At 41.8% G+C, this 21,930-nt stretch overlaps 1 protein-coding gene across 1 annotated transcript in view; it reads right to left on the reverse strand.

Annotated features, from left to right (window-relative positions):
* The window catches only part of C5H20orf194 (chromosome 5 C20orf194 homolog), a 132,125-nt gene that overhangs the window by 88,481 nt on the left and 21,714 nt on the right, over window positions 1-21,930 (reverse strand). The window contains exons 4-9 of the mRNA XM_032904223.1: window positions 20,579-20,703; window positions 19,270-19,366; window positions 16,845-16,951; window positions 13,343-13,420; window positions 6,615-6,713; window positions 661-716 (exon numbers count right to left, since the gene is read on the reverse strand). Of these exons, the coding sequence (XP_032760114.1) occupies window positions 661-716; window positions 6,615-6,713; window positions 13,343-13,420; window positions 16,845-16,951; window positions 19,270-19,366; window positions 20,579-20,703 (562 nt within the window). The remainder of the gene's footprint in view (window positions 1-660; window positions 717-6,614; window positions 6,714-13,342; window positions 13,421-16,844; window positions 16,952-19,269; window positions 19,367-20,578; window positions 20,704-21,930) is intronic.

The raw sequence follows: 21,930 nt of genomic DNA on the forward strand, positions 1-21,930 counted from the left end.
CCCTTAGTCCTCCCGTCTTTTGCAAGGTGCTAGGTACTTACCTTAATTCATTTTACAGTCCCACCTTCACCCCAATTCTGCTGTTCCCTGTCTATAGTTTTGCTTTCCTGAGCTAGGTATAAAATAAAAGTTCCTTTTTTTAGGTTGAGACTGATTATCTGTAATATTTTTTTTTTTTTTTTTTTGGTTCTTTTTTTCGGAGCTGGGGACCGAACCCAGGGCCTTGCGCTTCCTAGGCAAGCGCTCTACCACTGAGCTAAATCCCCAACCCCATCTGTAATATTTTAAAAGCCATTTTACTATAAGAATACAGAAAAATAAAGCAAATACAAAAGTACAAAGCACCAAGACAAATGCATTGCAAATATGAATTCTTTTCTTTTTTTTTTTTTTTTTTTTTGAGACAGGGTTTTCAGTATAGCCCTAGCTGTCCTAAAACTTACTCTGTAGACCAGACTGCTCTTAAACTCACAGAGATCTGCCTGCCTCTGCCTCCCAAGTGCTGGGTCTAAAGGCATATGCCACCACTGCCTGGCAAAACTATGACTTCTCATGCTGTATCTGTAGTCAGCTCACATCCTGAACTTCCATGCTCCCCATCCATCTTCAACAGCCTTGTTTTCTCTCTCATGACTGGCACCTCCTTCCCAGGAAACATACCTGTTTTCAGTAACATGGCTGGAGATCATTCCATGACTGAAGTAGCTTCTGAATGGCTAAAAGGAAGCCAATATATGGTGTAAGATAACAGTATTAAAAACAATAAAGCTTTCACCTACATGTATATGTCAAGAGAATGAGTAGTATGTAACGGAAAAATAATGTAGATAAAATCATGAACTTGGGAGTATAGCAGTGAAACAAAAAACAGCCAAAAAGAAGAGGGAGGAGGAGGAGGAAGAGGAGTTGGAAGAAGAAGAGGAGGAGGAGGAGGAAGAGGAAGAAGAGGAGGAAAAAGAGGAGGAGGAGGGAAGGGGCAGAAGGAAGGAAGGAAGGAAGGAAGGAAAGAAAGAAAGGAAGGAAGGAAATGGCTGCAAAAGGCAAAGAAACATAAAGCAGACCCATTCAAATACATAGTTTTTAACTACAGAAAAGAACTCTGGCCAATCAGTATTTACAGTTCAAATCACTAATTTACCTGACTCTTCTTTTCTGTTAAATGTCCCTAAATTCCAATAACTTTAAACATAATTATAATATGCTAATTTAAATCAGTAATCAGGGGAATTATAGCACATGGAAGTATAATGATAAACTTTTCATAGGATAACAAAAAATTGATTCTTGGCTTTGGATGACATATTAGGCTAAACTTAATCAAAAGTTACCATACAGGGTATGGTTACCATACTATACCTCATGCTCAAAGGTTCAAACTTTCAAAAGGGAATTCCAGTGCCTTCAAGTAATATATCTTGTGTTTTTCTTTTTTCTTTTTTTTTTTTTTTTTGGTTCTTTTTTTTGGAACTTGGGGACTGAACCCAGGGCCTTCCTCGGCACAGGCTCTCCCACCGGGCTAAATCCCCAACCCCATATCTTGTGTTTTTCAAATAGTCAATATTTCTTCTTTGCAGAATAAAATAAATCACACACAAGTAAAAACTGTTAACATTTTGATAAATTTTCTCCAAATCTTTTTTATCATATCCGTAGACTATTACAGATTATACTGCAGTTTATTATTTGTCCTAAAATATATATACTGTTACTGAATCTTCTATATCAAGATTATTAATGTGGGGATGACTCAGGAATTATTTTTGCAGAGGACCCAGGTTCAAATCCCAGTATATACACAGTGGCTCACAACCATCTATAACTCCAGTTCCAGGGGATCTAACACCCTCTTCTGATCTGGGAAGGCACCAAGGCACATGTGATGCACAGACATATATGTAGGCAAACACACACATAAAATAAAAATAAATAAATCTTAAAAAAATAAGAGGGAGCACAATCAAGGAAATTACCTGACATTTACTTTTACCTTCTACATGCAAGTGTACACACATATGTATGCAGAATACACATGAATACATATATACACATACACCACACATATATACAAATGTATTTTCATGGCAAAAAGGAAACAGACATAAATAATGCAACTGTAATAAACATGGAAGAAATACTCAAAATATATATTAAGAATTCTTTAATTTAGTTAGAATTTCTTTCGAGACAAAGTGTCAAAAGGATAGCTTCAGATGCATCCTGGGATCAAGGTCTGCCTTGAACTTCTGATTCTTTTATTTCTACCTTCAAAGAGCAGGGATTACAAGCATGCCAGCACATGAAGTTTGTTTTTGAAGGTTCTTACTATGTAGCTCTGGCTGGATAAAAACCCCAGAGACCCAACTGCTCTGGGGTTAAAGGCGTGCACTGTCACACCCAGGAGATTTATTTTTAATTATGCACCTGTGTGTACATGCAGGTGCCCATGGATAGCAGAGCCATTCAGGTGAGAACTGAGAACTAAACTCTGGGCCTCAGCAAGAGCAGTAAATGCTCTTAGCCACTGGGCAGTCTCTGTAGCCCCAAGACTGAAAATACTCAACATGAAACTAAATATTCTAGTCAAAGTGTGAAGTCACATACAACCTATATGGCTGGTGGAATGCAAATCAGGACATTTTCAAGGAATTTGGCAATAGGTTACCGTTTGACACAGAAAATGCCCACTGCACACACACACACACACACACACACACACACACACACACACACACACACACACACACACACACACACAGAGAGAGAGAGAGAGAGACAGAGACAGAGAGAGAGAGAGAGAGAGACAGAGAGACATACTTAGCAGTGCTGTTGCAATGGCAAGATATTGAAAACAACCTAAACACACACACCTACAGAAGTAGAGGTGAACCCGTACTATGGCCTACTGTGAGCTGTAGGGAAAATGTAAAAGCTCCCAAGGAACCGATCTGGAGAGCTCCAGAATGTCCTGGGTTTACTTTGTGGTGATGTGCTTCCACACCCGTCAGAATTCCTGTCAAGTGAAAAAGCTCAGTGGCAATGACTCCACAGCTCTTTAATGCGAGGCACGAGAGGACGTAAGAACTGCGTGTTATCGTTCATCTTTAACACTCGAACAGAACGGGTGGTTTCTGCCCCACTGTTATGGGAGGGGTGGTGAGAGGGGTGAGGGTGCAGGAGACAAGAGTGACATTTTGTCCTTAGTGCTAGGACTGAACACCATGTAAGCCCTTCACCAGGTCTTTCTCTCTTAGAACTACACTAGTATAGGGGAAAAAGAATAAAATTTTTAAATGGCATTAGTAAAATGTAGATAAAAGAACTACACTTTGATTTACTTGGAGTCCACAAAGGAAAGAAGAGAAATGGGAAGCAGAAATGACATTTGAATAACGGACAAAAGCTTTGCAAACCTGATGAAAATTGAGACTCTGCTGAGGTAGAAAGCCAAGAAAAGCCAAGCACAGAAACATGAAGCTAACGACTATCTGTAACTCCAGCTCCAGGGCTCCAACATGTTCTTCTGGTACTTATATGTGCACACAGTGTGTATCCAGACAAGCAAGCACACATACATATATATAAAATAAATCTTTAGAAGAAACATGATGAAAACTGCATACAACAGATCTTAATGAACCCATGCAAGCACAGTAAGAACTAGAGTCTCCAGCGGTAGAGCACTTGCCTAGCAAGCGCAAGGCCCTGGGTTCGGTCCCCAGCTCCGAAAAAAAGAAAAAAAAAAAAAGAACTAGAGTCTCCCATCCCAGTAGATACATTTAAAAATGCTCCCTCTCACCCATAGGCTCAGGGAACACTGCCAAAGGGGACAGAAAAACTGAAAGAGCAAGAAGATCAGGGAGTTTGCTGTGAGACTGTGTCACCTGCTAACATCAGAAGATGCACCCATGAAGCCTCATCATCATGACTGCCAAATGCGAGCTGGACAAGGATGACACCAATAAATATGACAAACAGGACAGAGAAAAACCCATGAGGCCTCAACTCCACATGAAAAATTACAGGTAACTGAGGACAGCTGGGGACAGGAGAGGTAGCCTTCCCCAGAGAAAAGCACACTAATTGGTTGTCCCATGACAAATGATCAGCTCTGAAGACATACATACAGGTTTATATGTACTGAACAGGTTATGAATAGGAATATACATACATACAAGCCTGTGATAACAATTAATAAAAAAATAAAAAAGGCCATGAGTTTAAATGAGAGTGGGGAAGGGTATATGGAAGGGTTTGGAGGGAGGGAAGAAAGGAAAGAAAGAAATGGTAATTAAATTATGATTTTTTAAAAAAAGAAAGAGAAATCTTAAAATGTGTCAGAGGAAAAAAGACCTATGTCCACAAAACAAAGATTGAGAAAAAAAGTCTTATCATCAAAAACAATGTGAATAAGTAGATAATGGAGCAACATCATTTGAGTACTGAAAGGAAAAAAAACATTAACCTAGAATCTATAGAATTTTGCCTATATATTGCAAAAACAGCTTTTGGAAAAGTTGCAACTAGGAGTGGTGATTCCACTGTGGTGGTTCAAATGAGAATGACCCTATAGGCTCATATACTCGAATATTTGGACCCCAGCTAGTAGGATTATGTGGGAGGAACTAGGTGGTGTAGCCTTTCTGGGGGAGGTGTGTCACTGGGAGTGGGCTTTGAGGTTTCAAAACGCCACACCATTCCCAGTGTCTGACTCAGACGTGAGTGCTCAGCTGCGGCCCAGTGGTATGCCCAGTGGTAGACTCAGTGGTAGACTCAGTGGTATACCCAGTGGTATACTCAGTGGTAGACTCAGTGGTATACCCAGTGGTATACTCAGTGGTATGCCCAGTGGTATACTCAGTGGTATGCCCAGTGGTAGACTCAGTGGTATGCCCAGTGGTATACTCAGTGGTATGCCCAGTGGTATACTCAGTGGTAGACTCAGTGGTATACCCAGTGGTATACTCAGTGGTATGCCCAGTGGTAGACTCAGTGGTATGCCCAGTGGTATGCCCAGTGGTATACTCAGTGGTATACCCAGTGGTAGACTCAGTGGTATACTCAGTGGTATGCCCAGTGGTAGACTCAGTGGTAGACTCAGTGGTATGCCCAGTGGTATACTCAGTGGTATACTCAGTGGTATTCCAGTGATATACCCAGTGGTATACTCAGTGGTATGCCCAGTGGTAGACTAGTGGTATACTCAGTGGTATGCCCAGTGGTATACTCAGTGGTATGCCCAGTGGTATACTCAGTGGTATGCCCAGTGGTATACTCAGTGGTATACCCAGTGGTATACTCAGTGGTATGCCCAGTGGTATACCCAGTGGTATGCCCTGCCTGTTGCTAAGCTCCCCACCATAATAGTTATGGACTATCTGTCCTCTGGAACTGTAAGCCCCAGTAAACTCTTTCTTCTCTAAGTTTCCTGGGTCAAGGTGTCTTCATGGCAATAGTAAGATACCCAATATATTATCTATTATCCCAGCACTTGGGAGGTAGAAGCAGTGAGCCAATGAGTTCAAGGCCAGCCCAGACTACACAGTGAAACCCTGTCTCCAACAAACAACAGTGGAGAAAACTGTTTCTCTATTATGTTTCCTTGTATACGTTGAAGTTGAAAGAATTTAGTATCATAAGACTTAATAACAAACAACATTAAAGAACATCCTCACAGGAGGAAGATGCTAAGCAGAAGACTGGTCCATACAGAGGAATGCAGAGCACCAGAGAAAGGTAAAAACAGACAGGTAAGACTCTCTCCTAACTATTAAGGTATTCAAGAATAGGAGCAGCAATATATAACATTATATAGAGAGTGCGTGTGTGTGCGTGCGTGTGTGCGTGTGTGCATGTGCGTGTGTGTGTGTGTGTAAAATGCTCCAGATCAACTCCCAAAGGTCAGTGGCATGTTCTATGCCACTGTGGTACACTGAAGAACAGCATAGTAATAGTTAAACCCCAGAGAGGCTCAAAGGCAAGCTCAAGATGGCTTCTGAGTCTTCCTGTTGAACAGTTTTTGTGACTATTCTGTTCCCTGGTTTTCAAAATAGACAGTTCAGTTTAGTCATGAAGATGCCTAGCCTGAACTGGTAACTGGTAACTCACTACCAACGTGGGCTTGGAAGGACAGCATACACTTGTAACCACGGGGATCAACTAGTATTCAGAAGTACATAGGTACTAACTAGCACTCGACATAACTACTGGTTGGGGACACGACCATGCTGAAGGTGAATATCCTTCTAATAGAGAAGTTGGCGTAAGAAAAATATTTTGAGGGTACAGGGAATTGAAACCAGAGCCTTGAATATACTTGTTTTTTTTAATAGAAATAGGAGGGAATTTCTTTTATGACATATACAATGTGGCTTATAGAAATGATAACCAAAATAAACCTCTACAGTGGTGAATCTCAAAAAAATATTAGTAGGTCAGGTATAGTCGTACATGACTTTTACCCTACCACTTGGAAGGGCAGAGGCAGGTGTATGCCTTTAAGTTCCAGGCCAGTCAGGGTCATATAGCGACCACAATAATAAAACAACAATAAAAATAATAGTATAACAATAATAAATTTACCATTTTTCATTCTCTTTATGACTTTACTTACGTACCTCACCCGCCTGAGATTCTGAAAGTTCCAGTAGGAAAGGGATTTCTATGTCAAAATTAGCAAAGAAGCTTGTCCACTGATGCTCAAACACAGCCAGGTCCTATTTTAAAGCAAACAAAGTGTCATACAAGAGGTACATTAGAGAGCAAGAACCATGAATTCACCTGAAATACTAGGCCATTATATACATGGATTACTTATTACTTTTGAAAAGAAAATATCCAGGAAAGGAACATCTTTGCAGACAAAGTGGGTTGGCAGTAGTTCCCTGGGGAGTGGGGACAGACATTGACTGCCCATGGACACAGGTAAAGTTCTATGTTGATAATATTCTCTCTTTTATTTTCTATGTTTTAGACAGTGCTTCACTTTGCAGCACTGGCTGGCTTGGAGCTATCTCTGTAGACCATGCTGGCCTGCCTCTGCCTCCAAGTGCATGGGTAAAGATGGCTGGCTTTCACTAGAACGCTCTGCTTATGGCTATCTATCTTCTCCTTCATCCACCTCAGCTACCTATTGATATGTTTGTATACATATATAAGATGTATGTATATATATATATATATATAAAATTCATGAAAATCACAGATGTGGGAATTTGGAATTTGGGGGAAAGGTTGGAATAGCATCTTACTATATAGTCCACGATGACCTCAAATTCATTATCCTCCTGCCTCAGCCTCCTGAATACTGGGATTATATGCAGATACCATTTCTCACTAGATGTTTTGGTTAATGACAGACCAAACATATGACAGCATATACCATGCACTGTTTCACTTAAGTTTATGTAATCATATTTTACAATGCTTATACCAAGACAAAATTGCCTAAAAATACCCTTCTTGGTATCTACATCCTTTTTATCTTTTTAAAAGATTTGTTTATTTTTATTTTATGAGTATGAGTGTTTTGCTTCCATGTATGTATAGATATTACATGTGTTCCTGGTGCTCAAGGAGGTCAGAAGAAGTCCTGAGCTTCCCCTGGAACTAAAGTTCCCAACTGCTGTAAGCTGCCATGTGTGTGTTGGGAACCTGGGCTCTATGGAGGAACAGCAATCCTTAACCACCCTGCAATCCTATCCACCCCCCAAATCCTATGCCCTGCACATAGTTAACATGAACAACCAAGGGAACGCTGGCTGCTAAAGAGGTCTACAGATAGGACCACACAGCACAGTGAACATCCCTAACTTTGTCCTGATGAAATTCTGTTCCCACTCAAAGTAACCAGCAGTTAGAGAAAAGATCAGTTCTATGTCTAGGCCAGGAAATTTACAAAACATGGACAGGGAACATCTTACAGTAACTGGCGAGGAAATTTCAAGGACTGTGGCTGTCAGGTTAAAAAGATGTATAAACTACTACCCAAAAATAAACCAATATGAGTACCACCAAAGGTTACAGTGTTGGCAAAGTGTATACAAACTTATCAAATGTTTAAATCTATGAACTCAAATTACACACACTCAAAAAGCTAATTTATCTGTAGTTTTCAATTTTTCAGTTACTTCTTCTTGAGGTGCTTCTGTTTGGTGGGTCTGCTTCCCACACACCAAACATGGTTGTTTTTAGTGAAGTGACCTGAAGGAGCTAAGGTCCTGGCCTAGCTAACTTCACTTAAATGGTTACACGCTGCTTCTTTCCATGCTCTTGGTTAACATGTTAGGGTAGGACTAACCTTTCTTTAACTAGCTCTAGAACAGTACCTTAAGGTTTTAGTATAATTCACTTATAAAATATGACCTTGCCTTAAACAAAAATCCAAAATGACAAGAAATTCACCTAGCGCATAGGAGGAAGCAGAGGCAGGTGGATCTGAGTTGGAGGCCAGCCTGATCTACAGAGTGAGCTCCAGGACAGCCGGGCTACACAGCGAGACCGTATCTCACAAATGCCAAAGCCAAGTCAAACCAAATAAAAGAGAAATAACAAGACCATAAAGAATCAGAAGGTGGTTCTTTTGAAAACATCAACAAGATCAACAAACCTGTAACCAAAGCTACCAAAGGAAGAAAGAGAAGATCCAAATTAACAAAATTAGTATGAGAATGGAAACCTTACAACAGATACCGATGGATCCAAACAATTTTAAAATCTATGTTCCACCAAACTGGAAAACCTAAATGAAATGGATGAATTTCACAGAAGAAATGACCTACCAAAATTAACTCAAGATGAAATAAACAAACCCATAACTCCTAGTAAAATAGAAGTAATAATTAAAAATCTTTTAAATAAAAGACATGTCAGAACCAAGTGGAGTCAACAGAGTGCTCCCAGAACTAATGCCAATCCCCTCAAGCTATTCCGCAAATAGAAACTGGAGGAACAAATTCTAGGGCTCATGGGTTAAAAGCATGTACTGTCTTTTTAGAGGACCAGAGTTTAGTTCAACTCTCAAAGCCCACATGATAGTAACTGCCTGAGAAACACTGACCTCAGTAATGGATGTTCAAAACATTTACTGCTTCACAATCTGACATTCTGGAGTTATACTTGGGGGGCAGGGTATAGTGATATTTATTGTTCTTTTGTTTTTTGTTTTGTTTTTCTTTTGTCGTTGTTTTTAGTTCTTGTAATAAAGAAATCTGAACCAGCCTGAATCTTACTTTTTTGTCCGTTATGATTGCCAAAGCATTTGCTGCTTTTGTTTGTGTTTGATAAAGAGGGGAGGGGCCTCTGTTTCAGCACTGACCATTCTGGAGAAAGTTTCTCTGGGACATAAAATAACTTTTTGTTTTTATCTCTTCCTCTTCTCCCTCCTCTTCTACCTTCTCCTCCACCTCCTCTTCCTTCTCATCCTTTTTTTTTTTTTTTAAATTTTAAGAAAGGGTATCACTATGTAGTCCTAGATGGCCTGGAACTCACTCTGAAACCAAGCTGCCTCAAACTCACAGTGATCTGCCTTCCAAGTGCCAGGATTTTTAAGGACAAGTGTCGCCGTGCATTTTTCAATATATATATATAACATTCTCAGTCATTGGGAATTGCAAATCAAACTACTCTGACATTCCACCTCACACCCATAAGAATGGCTAAAGGTCAAAAACTCAAGTGACTTCACATGCTGGGGAGAACGTGGAGCAAGGGGAGCACTCCTTCATTGCTGGTGGACGTTCAAACTTATATAACCACTTTGGAAATCAAATTGGCAGCTCTCAGAATATTGTCAATTTTTCTACCTCAAGTCCCAGCTATACTACTCCTGGGCATATACCCCAAAGATGCTCCACCACCCTACAAGGACACTTGCCCAACTATGTTCATAGCAGCTTTATTTGTAATAGCCAGAGACCGGAAACAACCCAGATGTCCCTCAACTGAAGAATGCATATAGAAAATGTGGTTTGTTTACACAATGGAATACTATTCAGCTATTAAAAACAAAGATATCATGAACTTTGCAGGCAAATGGATGATGGAACTAGAAAATATGATCCTGAGTGAGGTAACCAGACCCAAGAGGGCATGTACTAACTTATAAGTGCAGTATAGCATATAAAGTACAGGGTAAGCACACTATAATCCATAGACCCAAAGAAGCCAAATAACAAGGAGGGCCCAAGGGAGGACGGCTGAATCCTTCTCAGAAGGGGAAATAAAATAGCTATCAGAGGTGGAGGAAGGGAGGGAACTGGGTAGGAGAGGGGATGGGGAGGGGAGCAGGGTGAGAGGATGATCAGATGTGGGGAGAGCAGGGAGAGAGAATGGAAATGGGTGGAAAAGAGGCATCTCTAGGATGTGCCAGAGACCTGGGATGGGGAAAGGCCCTAGAGGAGGCTTAAGGGGGTGACTCTAGCTGAGACTCCTAGCAGTAGGGGATATGGATCCTGAAGTAGCCACTTCCTGTAGTCAGGCAGGACTCCCAGTGGAGGGAAAAGGACAGCAACCCACCCACAAAACCTTCGACCCAAAATGTGTCCTGCCTACAAGATGTGCGGGAAAGGATAGAGCAGAGACTGAAGGAATGGCCAACCAATGACTGCCCAACCTGAGACCCATCCCATGGGCAAGAACCAGTCCCTGACACTACTAAAGATACTACTCTGTTATGCTTACAGACAGAAGACTAGCATTACTGTCCTCTGAGAGGATCCACACAGCAACCAATGGAGATGCAGAGACCCACAGCCAAACAGACAGAACTCAGAGAGTCTAATGGATGAGTGGGGGTAAGGATTGCGGGACCAAAAAGGATAGGGACTCCATAAAAAGACCAACAAAGTAATCTGTATCCTTGGGGACTCCCAGAGACTGAACTACCAACCAAAGAGCATGCAATATGGGCAGCCTGGTTCCTGGTTGAACTAAGGCTTTAAACTCTGGAAGCCCTGAAGGGAAGAAAGGCGCTTCACCTGTTCCCGGGTAGCAGGCCCGTCTCTAGCCACAGCCCCCTCATAGATGTGTAGCCATCAGTCACGTATGAGTGATGCCCCAGGCCCCTCCACATGTACAAGATGTGACCTGTGGTTACATAGGCTCTCCTTTTAATGAGGTACCTAAAGGCCTAGAGGTTTAGCCAAGAAGTTTTCCTTCCCAGACACTCCACCCAGCAAAAGGTATTTAATCTGAGACCTAACCTGAGAAATGGGGTATGGTTTTACACATTCACTTTCTGCCAGGACAATAAATGCCTTAAAACCATGGACTGTCTCTTTTCATCAGGATCCACCATGGGGAGCAATGGAGAAGGCCTTTGCCTACAGAACCACCGTCTAATCTCCTGTAGAGCCTCTCTGCGCTCCCAGCCATGGTCACCGTCAAGCCAAGCTCAAGCCCACCAAAGTCAAACCAGGGACTTATCCCATCAGGAACAGCCTGAGTTCACCACCACCACCACTACCCCCAGCTCCAGGCTAGATCCAGCCCGCAGGCCCCCACTCTGAGCTGGGTATCTGAGAACCTGAGAACCTGACAGCCCCAGCCTTGTCACAGTCCCCGGGACTCCCAAGCCAGCTTTGGCTGTCCCCTACCTCAGACCACACTTCCCAACCCCTGGAACATTGTCCTGAAGCTGCCCTATAGCGCAAGCCCGGCCACTGTATGATTAGTAAGCAAGGTCAACTCCCGGAGTCCTGCCTCCCCAGCGGCTGTGCCCTGGGACAGAGGGGACACAGGATCCCACAACCCTACAATACAAGAGCTAGACCTATATACTCGGCACAGGAGTGGAGGCTGTCCCTGAACCGGTTGCCTGTCTGTCTGTGAATTCCGTTCCACTAATTGGATTGCTTTGTCTGGCCTCAGTGGGAGAGGAAGTGGGTAGTAGGGGAAATGATATCTAGAGGAGGGTTCCCCCTTTTCAAAGGAGAAGGGGAGAGGAATGGGGGAATATCTGCATGAAGGGTACTGGGAGGAGAAGGGAGCTGATGTTGGAAAATAAAGTGAATAAATAAATAAATTTAATAAAAAATATCTATTTTCCTTTTTTTTATTCTTTTAACTTTTATTTCCTTCTGCCCAGAGGAACTAGAAACAGTGCCCACAGTAGAATGAAACTAAACTGTGGCCTCTAAACTTACTTGCCACTTAAACACACAGGCGCTCGCTATAAAGAAATGGTTGGCTACAGCAAAATGTCCAGATGATGATGTAATCGCTGGCAATGCTCGAGAAAGGGGGTGGGGGTGCAGAGAAGAAGCCAGGTTCTAATTTTCTTTATCTTCTTAGGGTCTCTTTCTATTTACTTTTCTCTCTCTCTCTCTCTCTTTCTCTCTCTCTCTCTATATATATATGTGTGTGTGTGTGTGTGTGTGTGTGTGTGTGTGTGTGTGTGTGTGTGTGTGTGTGTGTGTGTGTGTGTAATATAAATGACAGTAAACCTAATCTACTCTATTCTAAATGGTTAGTACAAAGTGTAAGTGACACAGAGAATAATGATAAACTATGGCCATTTATTTATGTATTTTATAGGTTAGAGGACAATTCTGTGAGACTGGTTCTCTCCTTTGTGGATGTCGGAGAGCAAGCGCAGGTCCTCAGGCTTGGCAGCAAGTGCTCTACCTGCTGAACCATCTCACTGGCCCCGCAACATTTTGTTTGCTTGTTGCCTTTGTTTACTTCTTTTGAAGCAGGGTCTCTGTGTAGTCGGGGCTAGTCTGGGACTCATTATTTAGTCAGGGCTAGCCTTGAACTCAGAGCTCTAGCAGCCCGTGCTTCCAGAGCTGGGAGAAAAGGCATGCACTACCACGCCCAGATGAACAATTAAGGACTCCAGAGTTGGAAAATTACATTCTAGGGTGGGACACATTTTTGTAAACAAGACTGCTGGAAAGCACAGACACACCAGTAAAGACTATCTAGAATAGCGTTTGTGCTGAGAACCAGCAAGGACCTAGGCAGGATGTTAAAATATTACAGTCTAGGCAACAGGACAAGTTTGCTACCTCTGTTTCAACCTCTGATCTCTTTAAGCAATTTGTCATCTTGGTCTTTCATGTTACAAGACAACCTCTGCATTGTTTTTACTAAAGTCCAGCACAATTCCTTCCCCGAGGGAAAAAGAACCAAAAAGTCAGGTCAAACAGCTACCTCAGGAGGATTTCCTCAGAAAAGCCTCAACTCTCCCAGGTTTTCTCTTTTGTAAGAGTCCAGAACAATCTAATCCACTCTCTGATTAAAGCAATTAAGAAGTACCCTGCATTTCTTCAAACTAAATGCCTTTGGTGGATAATTTGCTAGGACAGTTTAACATAATTATTCTGAATACACTTTGGCTCCTTACTTTTGAAAGCATGTTCTCCAGAGACACAGGATCCATTCTGCTGTAGACATTCCGTAGACTCAAACTCACGTCCTGCAACTGCAACGAAGGGCAAAACACTGAAGTCATTAAGTCAATCACTAGTATGGTCGATTACCTATCTTCTGACACTCAAAATTACTGTCTTGGTATAAATACTCTTACTAGAACAATAAACTGAAAATTTATTATATTATTTTTAAATTATTAATTTTGTTAACTGTATTTATTATTAAACCAATGCTTTATTAATTCTATTAGAATAAACCACAATTTTATTAATCTTATTTGACCCTATAAAATTAATAACTGCTTTCTCATTTAAGAAATTTATTTTCAGAATCCTCAATATATCATGATTACATTTAATGATGGCACATACACATTATACACACATATGCACAATATGTTTTTTTCTTTGTAATTTTAATTAAAATAATACATACTTGTAACTTTTTAAAAAAAAATCGAACAGTACAAAAGGCTTACAATAAAAAACTCGAATCCTTCTGGAAAGTGTATCAGTCTCATGCATCACTTCTTGGCCTTCTGGCTAAGATCAAGTGTAGTCTCATTCAAAAACTACTTAGAACTTTTTTTCCTTTTTGTTGCTTATGTCTAGATTTATACTACTTATATAGAGATGTCTATTTCTTATCAATTTACAAGTACTAACCTATGCAAAGATGCAGTCTTCTCTATCATCGCCCCCACACTTTATCTCTACACACCTATCAGCCATTTATAATATCAAAATCATACAAATATTATTTCTCCAAGGTAAAGTACACTCTACTCCACCAGGTGTAGAAGCTGCTCCATTGTTTCACTCGCATTATCTTTGCTTTGCTTTTTTTTTTTTTTTTGAGACAGGGTCTGTCTCACTCCATGAGCTTGACTGGCTTAGGGCTTTCTGTATCCTTGGCTGGCCTTGAACTCATAGATCTGCCCCTCTACCTTTGGAGTACTGGGATTAGCAATTCAATCCTGAACTTCCACAGTCCCACTCATTCTGCTTACTCCAGGGCTGCCCAGTCCTTGCCTCTGCAGTACAGTGCCTGTGGCACTCCTCGCCTCTCTGCATCACGTTTCTTCTGCACGTCCCTTCTCCTAAAGTCAGCGTTATCAAATGTTCAGAGCGAAGAAGACAAATCACCTCTGTGATCCAAGTAAACCACGCGGCTTTCCCGCCTACTGAGACTTTACTGTGTGAAGTGCATGCTTATCTATGTCTGCATGCTCAGCGCTGTGCTCTGTGATACTTTTATCTTGTTTCTCAAGATAAGGTCTCTCTATGCAGCCCATGCCATTGCTGTTACAGTTTGAATATGCTGAACACATTTTGGAAGGTGGTGGAAACTTCAGGAGGTAAAGTCTACAAGGGAGGGAGGGAGGGAGGGAGGGAGGAGGGGAGGGAGGGAGGGAGGGAGGATGGAGTCACTGTGCAGACACTTTTGAAAGTTACACCTTGATTCCAGACCCTTTCTCATCTCTGCTTCTCTGTGCCATGAGCTAATCAGTCACTGCCACACAATACCATTGCTAGGATGTTCTCGCCATGAGCCAAAGATTCTGGACTGAAATCTATGGAAACCCAGGCCCAATAAACCTTTCCTCCCTCAGTTGTTTCTATCAATCAGGAATTTTGTCACGTTGACGAAAAGTATGACCACCACACCTGCAACCCTCCTACCTCTGACTCCCAACTCTTGGGATTACAGATGTACACTTTGTACAGTCTGCTAAATCTTTCTCTTGTGTTTTTGTTGTTGTTTTGTTTTTGATACAGGGTCTCATGTACCCCAGACTGGCTTGGAACTCTACACAGCCAGGGATGACCCTGAATTTCTGAACCACCATCTCCCTAGTGCCACCACACACAGTTCTATGGTTTGTGCATGTTAGGTAAGCATTCTACTAGCTTAAGTTACACCCTAGTCTTGCACCTTTTTCTTAAGCATCATTTCCACCTTTCAGCTGAAGAGCTGATGTTTGTCTGTATGCAAGCAAACGTGGGTTCATCGTTTACTCTCATTACTCTAATTTAGCGTTTGCTGTTCTGACCCTGATGCCTATAATCCCAGGCAAACTGAGGCAGAAAGATCACTAGTTCCATGCCTGGTTGGGTTTCACAGTTAGATTCTATCTCGTGTGTGTGTGTGTGTGTGTGTGTGTGTGTGTGTGTGTGTGTGTGTGTATGTGTGTTTTGAGACAAGGTTTCACTTTGTAACCTACACTGCCCTCATTCAGGATCCTCCTACTTCTTTCTTTCAGTTACAGGCAAGGGCCACCACACCTAGAATGTAATTAATAATTTTTCGCTATTTTCCCAAGTATTCTTCCTTTGCCTCCATCTCATGACTCCTCCACTTCCCTCTGTCCCCCATCAGTTTTCCTCTTTTGCCTTTCTAAGTTACTTAATATGTGGAGTAGTTTGTTCTGTAGATTTTGTCTCCCAATGTCCTTCTAAACTCTGATGGCCTGATGACTGGCTCAGACGTCTTTAACTACTAGGAGGGGAGCTTCAGCTATTTATAGACTACCTTAGCATATGGCCATACCCAAAGAAAGTCATCACCTCAGGGAGGAGATGTCTTCCCAGCCAGTCACTTACTCACTAGCTCTGTGTCTTTGGGAATATTTTTTTGACCCCTCCATAAGAGAAACAAAAAACAGTACCTACCCCAAAGATTTAATTGTATGAATTAAATCATGTGTGTGTGTGTGTGTGTGTGTGTGTCTGTATGCGCGCGCGTGTGATATAGAAGGCACTCTACATATGCATAGTTCAAGCAATTAAGAAAGAACAAATATAACCATTATTGTAAAATAGTTTCCTATTTTACAGGCTGTGGCCTAATTCCCTCCAACTTCCTTGGGAATTACTCTACACTTCAAGGGAAACTCCCAAAGCCTGATTTTCACACTGTAACTATAGTACTCCTACTGGATAGAAAGGTGAAATCCACAGAGCCATTAGAGAGTATGGTGGTCTGCTAGGCAAGTCCCTGTGTATTCCTCAGGCTGTTAGTCCTCTGACTTGCTTCCAAAGGTACTATTCAACAGGATGTCCCCATAGAATGACAATGCCTTGCCTGCCTGGTTTTCTGTTGAGTCAGGTCACATCAGACAGAAACAAATGGATGCCTTCAGTCACTGGGTTAACATACCAGGCCATCCTCCCTAACCTGCACTGAGGACTCGTTTTCCAGACTTGCTCTCACTCATTAACCTCTCTCAACAGATATTTATTGGCCATCTCTAAGATGCAAGAAGTAAGAAAGAAAAACACTGTGCACGCTCCACCTCACTCAAAGCCAGGCATGACATACACCCTTAATCCCAGCACTTGGGAAGCAGAGGCAGATAGACCTCTGGGAGTTCCAGGCCAGCCTGGTCTACATGGTGAGCTCTTGGGTTGGTTCATTTGTTTGATGCACATTCGCTTGTGACGAGACTCAAACATACTAGTTTTCACACATACCTCATACTTCATGGTAAAAAATCCATCTCCTCCAATGCCTTCAAGTGCAAAGGCCTGTACAATTGGCCACTTCTCTACCACAAACATATCAAATATCTGTAAGTGACCTAGAAGAATCACACACCAATACTCATCAAATACCATCCTGGACAGCTGAACCCAATCTCATGTGGTTAGACAAGACCCATTTCTTATAGATTTACCAGGACAGTAAGATGGTTAGATATTGAAACTAAAAATATAAAGTGAAATCAAGAAAAATTAAAATCACAAGCAAGTATTATAAATTCAGATTTCTCTACAGCATGTTTACACTTTGGTTTTTGTAAAAAGTAAATAGTATTCTTCTACAGTTGATTTGTGCCATTTAGTGAGTATGTTTATTAACAGACCAAAAGTTGGCTCTTCTATCTAAAGAAGACTTCCCCGAGGGAAAACTACAAAACCAAAGGTTTCTTTTTCAGCCAGGTGTAATGGCATTTGCCTTTCATAGTGGCACCTGGGAGACAGAGGCAGGTGGGTCTCTGGCATTTGAGGGCAGCCTTGTCTACATAGTCAGGGGCAGCTACACTGTGAGGCCCTGTATCAAAACAAAACAAAAACAGGTGTTATTTTTGTAACAATAATTTCAATATTCAGGGACTTTTTCTTACAATATTAGCATTGATAAACTTGTTGATTCCCCCCCCTGTATTCTACATTGAAATTTCCTGTAAATCAGTGGTTCTCAACCTTCTTTTTTTTTTTGGTTCTTTTTTTTGGAGCTGGGGACCGAACCCAGGGTCTTGCGCTTCCTAGGCAAGCGCTCTAACCACTGAGCTAAATCCCCAACCCCAGTTCTCAACCTTCTTAATATTGCAACCCCTTTTCAGATATTTGGAGGTTATAGTGATCTCTAACCATACACTTATTTTGTTGCTACTTCATAACTGTACTTTTGCTACTGTTGTGAATGGCAATATAAATTTCTGAAATGTAGGACATACAACCTCCAAAGGGGTCACAACCCACAGGTTGAGAACTGCTAGTGTAAACATTTTTGTTTGCCTGCCTGCTTGTTTGTTTGAGACAGGGTCTCTATGTAGGTTGGCTGGCCTGGAACTCAATATGTAGACCATATTCAGCCTCACCCTTATGGAGGACCATTTACTTCTGCCTCCCAAGTGCTGAGTGGGATTAAAGGTGTATGCCACTATCCTGGCAAAAAAGATTTCTTTTACTTTAATTATGTATATGTATGTGTGAGGGAACCCATGGAGTCAGATCCCCTGGACCTGGAGTTACAAGTAGTTGTGAACTGCCTGATATGGCTGTTGAGAACCCAACTCAGGTCCTCTGAAAGACCAGTACATTCCTTTAGCTATCTCTCCAGCCCCATAAGCCTATTTTTAAAATAGCTATTAAAATTACAATTTTCTATTATGAAGACACATCATATCTATAAGTAATAAATAATACAGACTAGATGTTAATCATGCTAAATCCCTCACAGTCCTCCTTGACCACAGGTAGCTTATGTTGTTGTGGTAACTTCATAGTTATGAACAAGGAGCTCATATGAGAGTCCCTAAATTTCATTCTGGTTGATCCTTTTCCTTAGTGAAAATGGGTCAATTGGTTTTCCAGCCAAATATATACCAGGAAAGAGGAACAGTCAATCCTCATACATCCAAGCAAGTAATGTTCTCTTTAAAAATAAAAAAGGTGGGGTTGGGGATTTAGCTCAGTGGTTCAGTCCCCAGCTCCGAAAAAAAAAGAAGAAAAAAAATAAAAAAGGTTTGTTTATTTATTATGTATACAGTGTACTGCGTGCATTTATGCCTACATACCAGAAGAGGATACCAGATATTATTGTAAATGGTTATGAGCCACCTTGTGGTTGCTGAGAATTGAACTCAGGACCTCTGGAAGAGCAGCCAGCACTCAATCTCTGAACCATCTCTCCAGCCCCAAGCAAGGTTTTTTTTTTTCCATTTTTTTTTATTGGATTTTTTTTTTTTTTACTTACATTTCAAATGTTATCCCCTTTCCTGATTTCCCATCTGGAATCCCCCTATCCCTTCCCCCTCTCCCCTCTCCCTGCCTCTTTGAGAGTGTTCCCCCACCCATCCACCCACTCCCTCCCATCTTCCTGCCCTGGCATTCCCCTATATGGGGACACTGAGCCTTCACAGGGCCAAGGGCCTCTCCTCTCATTGATGCCTCTCATTGAAGCAGAGGGCCATCCTCTGCTACATATGTGGCTGGAGCCATGGGTCCCTCCATGTGTACTCTTTGGCTGGTGGTTTATTCTCTGGGAGCTCTGGGGGGTCTGGTTGGTTGATATTATTTGTTCTTCCTATGGGGTTACAAACCTCTTCAGCTCCTTCAGTCCTTTCTCTAACTCCAAGCAAGGTTCTTAAATGGCTTGCTGTCAGATACTCACCTTGGGAGCTATAAGGAATGCCAATTCTACTACAGTCTCGAACCATGTCCACAAAGCTGGAAATCTTAAATTCTTCTGCTGCTTCCTCATCTTCATACTAAGGGAAATTAAGAGAAAAATGAGATACATCATTTAAAGTTCACATTATCTCTGTATATTCTCAGGGGCTGTATCCACCCCACTCCCACTCCCACCACACACAGGGTGTCTCTGTGTAACAGCCCTGGCTGTCCTGGAACTCGCTCTGTAGACCAGGTTGGCCTTAAACTCATAGAGATCCACCTGCCTCTGCTTCCTAAGTGCTGAGATTAAAGGCATGAGCTACCACTGCCAGCCTCAGAGACTGTCTTACATGGCATTTATAAAGAATTGTTCCCAACTAGGGAACAATTTGTTGGTCAAAAATAGTCTCTATTTCTGCATCTCATAAACAAAAATCAAAATAGATTGAGGCTTAAATGGAAGAGATAAAACCTATTCCTCCAAGTGTCCCCAATAACCACATGGAAAGAAATGTTCGTAATCAACACTGGGTAGAAATTGCCATGACATTCATTACAGGCACAAAACCCCAATTTGCTTTCTAGCCATATTCTTCAAAAGGACCGAAAGGGAAACAGAAATAGAAAGAGACACCATGAAACCCAGACAGAAATGTCATAAGGTTTAGGACAACTCTAACCTTCACAGGCATGACAGGTCTTTTGACACTGTAATCCAACTCTGTCATCTATAAAGTTTAGACTTACTCAAAAATTGCCTATTCAACTTATACATTAAACAGAATAATAGTCTCCCAGGCTAGTGGAATGTCCCTTTAATACCAGCACTTGGGAGGCAGAGGTAGGCAGATGTCTGAACTACAGGCCAGTCAAGGCTGCACAATGAGACCCTGTCTCAAACAAAATAAATAAATAAAAATAAAAATAAAAGATAAAGTAAGATCCCATAACTATTTAAGTAAGCCTGTGAGCTTGTGTTGAGCAACATTTACAGCTGCTCAGGCTGCAGGCTGGAAAGCCTGTAAGGGCAGTCTCTGAGCAGTCAGTCGTCCTGGAGACAGATGGAGACTCAGGACCTCTGGAAGGAGAGGTAGGACAGGAGGGTGGGCACAGAAACCAGTGAAAGCTTCTGCTGTCTCCTTCAGGTAACAACCAAAAGCCTCACACAGACAGAAAGCTTTCTACTTGAATATTCACTTTTGTGTAAGCATACTCAAGACACTGGATCTGTAATTTTTTTTTTAAAGGCTTCTGTTCCAAACTAACACTTTCCTGAGTGAAGTACTTATCCTGTCTTCTCTCCTCACCTCATTTTCCGTCATGCAATGGAAATGCAGGTTTCTCCAATGTGCCACGTAAGGCAAGAGATAGCGGTAGTTGACAGGATTACAGTACAGATGGACACTGTCTGATTTAATCAACATGATCACATCTGCAAGAAGAAAAGGGCAAAACACAAAACTGTCAGAGGCTTTTCCTTCAGAAAATCAGTAATTCCACTTAATTGTACTTCAGCAATTCAGAGTTTGCATGGCCAGGCCCTGGGTTCATTTCTAGTATAACAAACAAACAAAGAAACAAACAAATAAAACTCCCAAAACAAAACATACAGCTATTTCAGAAACAATGTAACAAAAGTCTAAATGGGTAATTATTTAATCAAGCAATAGTCAGGTGTGGACAGTAAGGGTTTTCTATTGCCTCTGCAATGCTCCTCCTATGGTGGCCTTCTAAATATGACAGTGTAGGCCCAAAATAAGTCAAAAGATCAGAGTTCACTCCTGAAAGAGTACACTGCAAAGTTCAAGAGTCAGGGCTGTGGTACCAGTCTTGGCCATGTTGCTTATTTGCTGACTGACGACACACTGGCTGCATTACTGAACATGGAGCCTAGGTTCACACATGCTCAGCAAGCAGTCTGTCTGTCACCATTTCACTTTTTTTTTTTTTTTTTTTGGAGCTGGGGACCAACCTAGGGCCTTGTACTTGCTAGGCAAGCGCTCTACCACTTAGCTAAATCCCCAACCCTGCCATTTCACTTTTTTAAGACAGGGTCTCATTAAGTTTCTTCAACTGGCCCTGAACTCAATATATAGCTCAGGGAGGCATTGAACTTGCAATCTTCCTGCCTTAGCCTCTCAAGCAGCTATGATTTCAGAGCTGTGGCACCAGGCCTGGTTTGGTTGTTTGTTTGTTTGTTTGTTTGTTTGTTTTTTTGTTGTTGTTGTTGTTTTTCTCTTTTTATGACTATCTAGCCCTCGATGACCTGGAATTCACTGTGCAGACCAGGCTGGCCTTGAATTTGCAGCAATCCTCCTGTCTTTGCCTCCTAAATGCTGGAAGCATCACTACAGCTGGCTTCACAATGCACTATCAATGAGGGGATAAGTATCAAACGGAAATAACATGGCTACTCAATCAAGAAATAGCACCAATCATGGCAGGGACTCAGCACTAAATCCAGTATTTCAAGTTCATGGCCAGAGGTTCACTTAGCTCCGAGCAACTGTGAACCTGGACAGTCGCTGTGTACAGCAGTGAGCTCTGTGCACAGGAGAAGGCTGGAAGGAAACCCAGGCAGATTCAAGAGCCATGAGATGGGAAATGGTATGGGGCAGAAATATTAAAGTAGCCTGAGTGCAAAAAATGAACGCAGTCA

This window comes from Rattus rattus, chromosome 5 (genome assembly GCF_011064425.1).
Source record: "Rattus rattus isolate New Zealand chromosome 5, Rrattus_CSIRO_v1, whole genome shotgun sequence".
Lineage (NCBI taxonomy): Eukaryota > Metazoa > Chordata > Mammalia > Rodentia > Muridae > Rattus > Rattus rattus.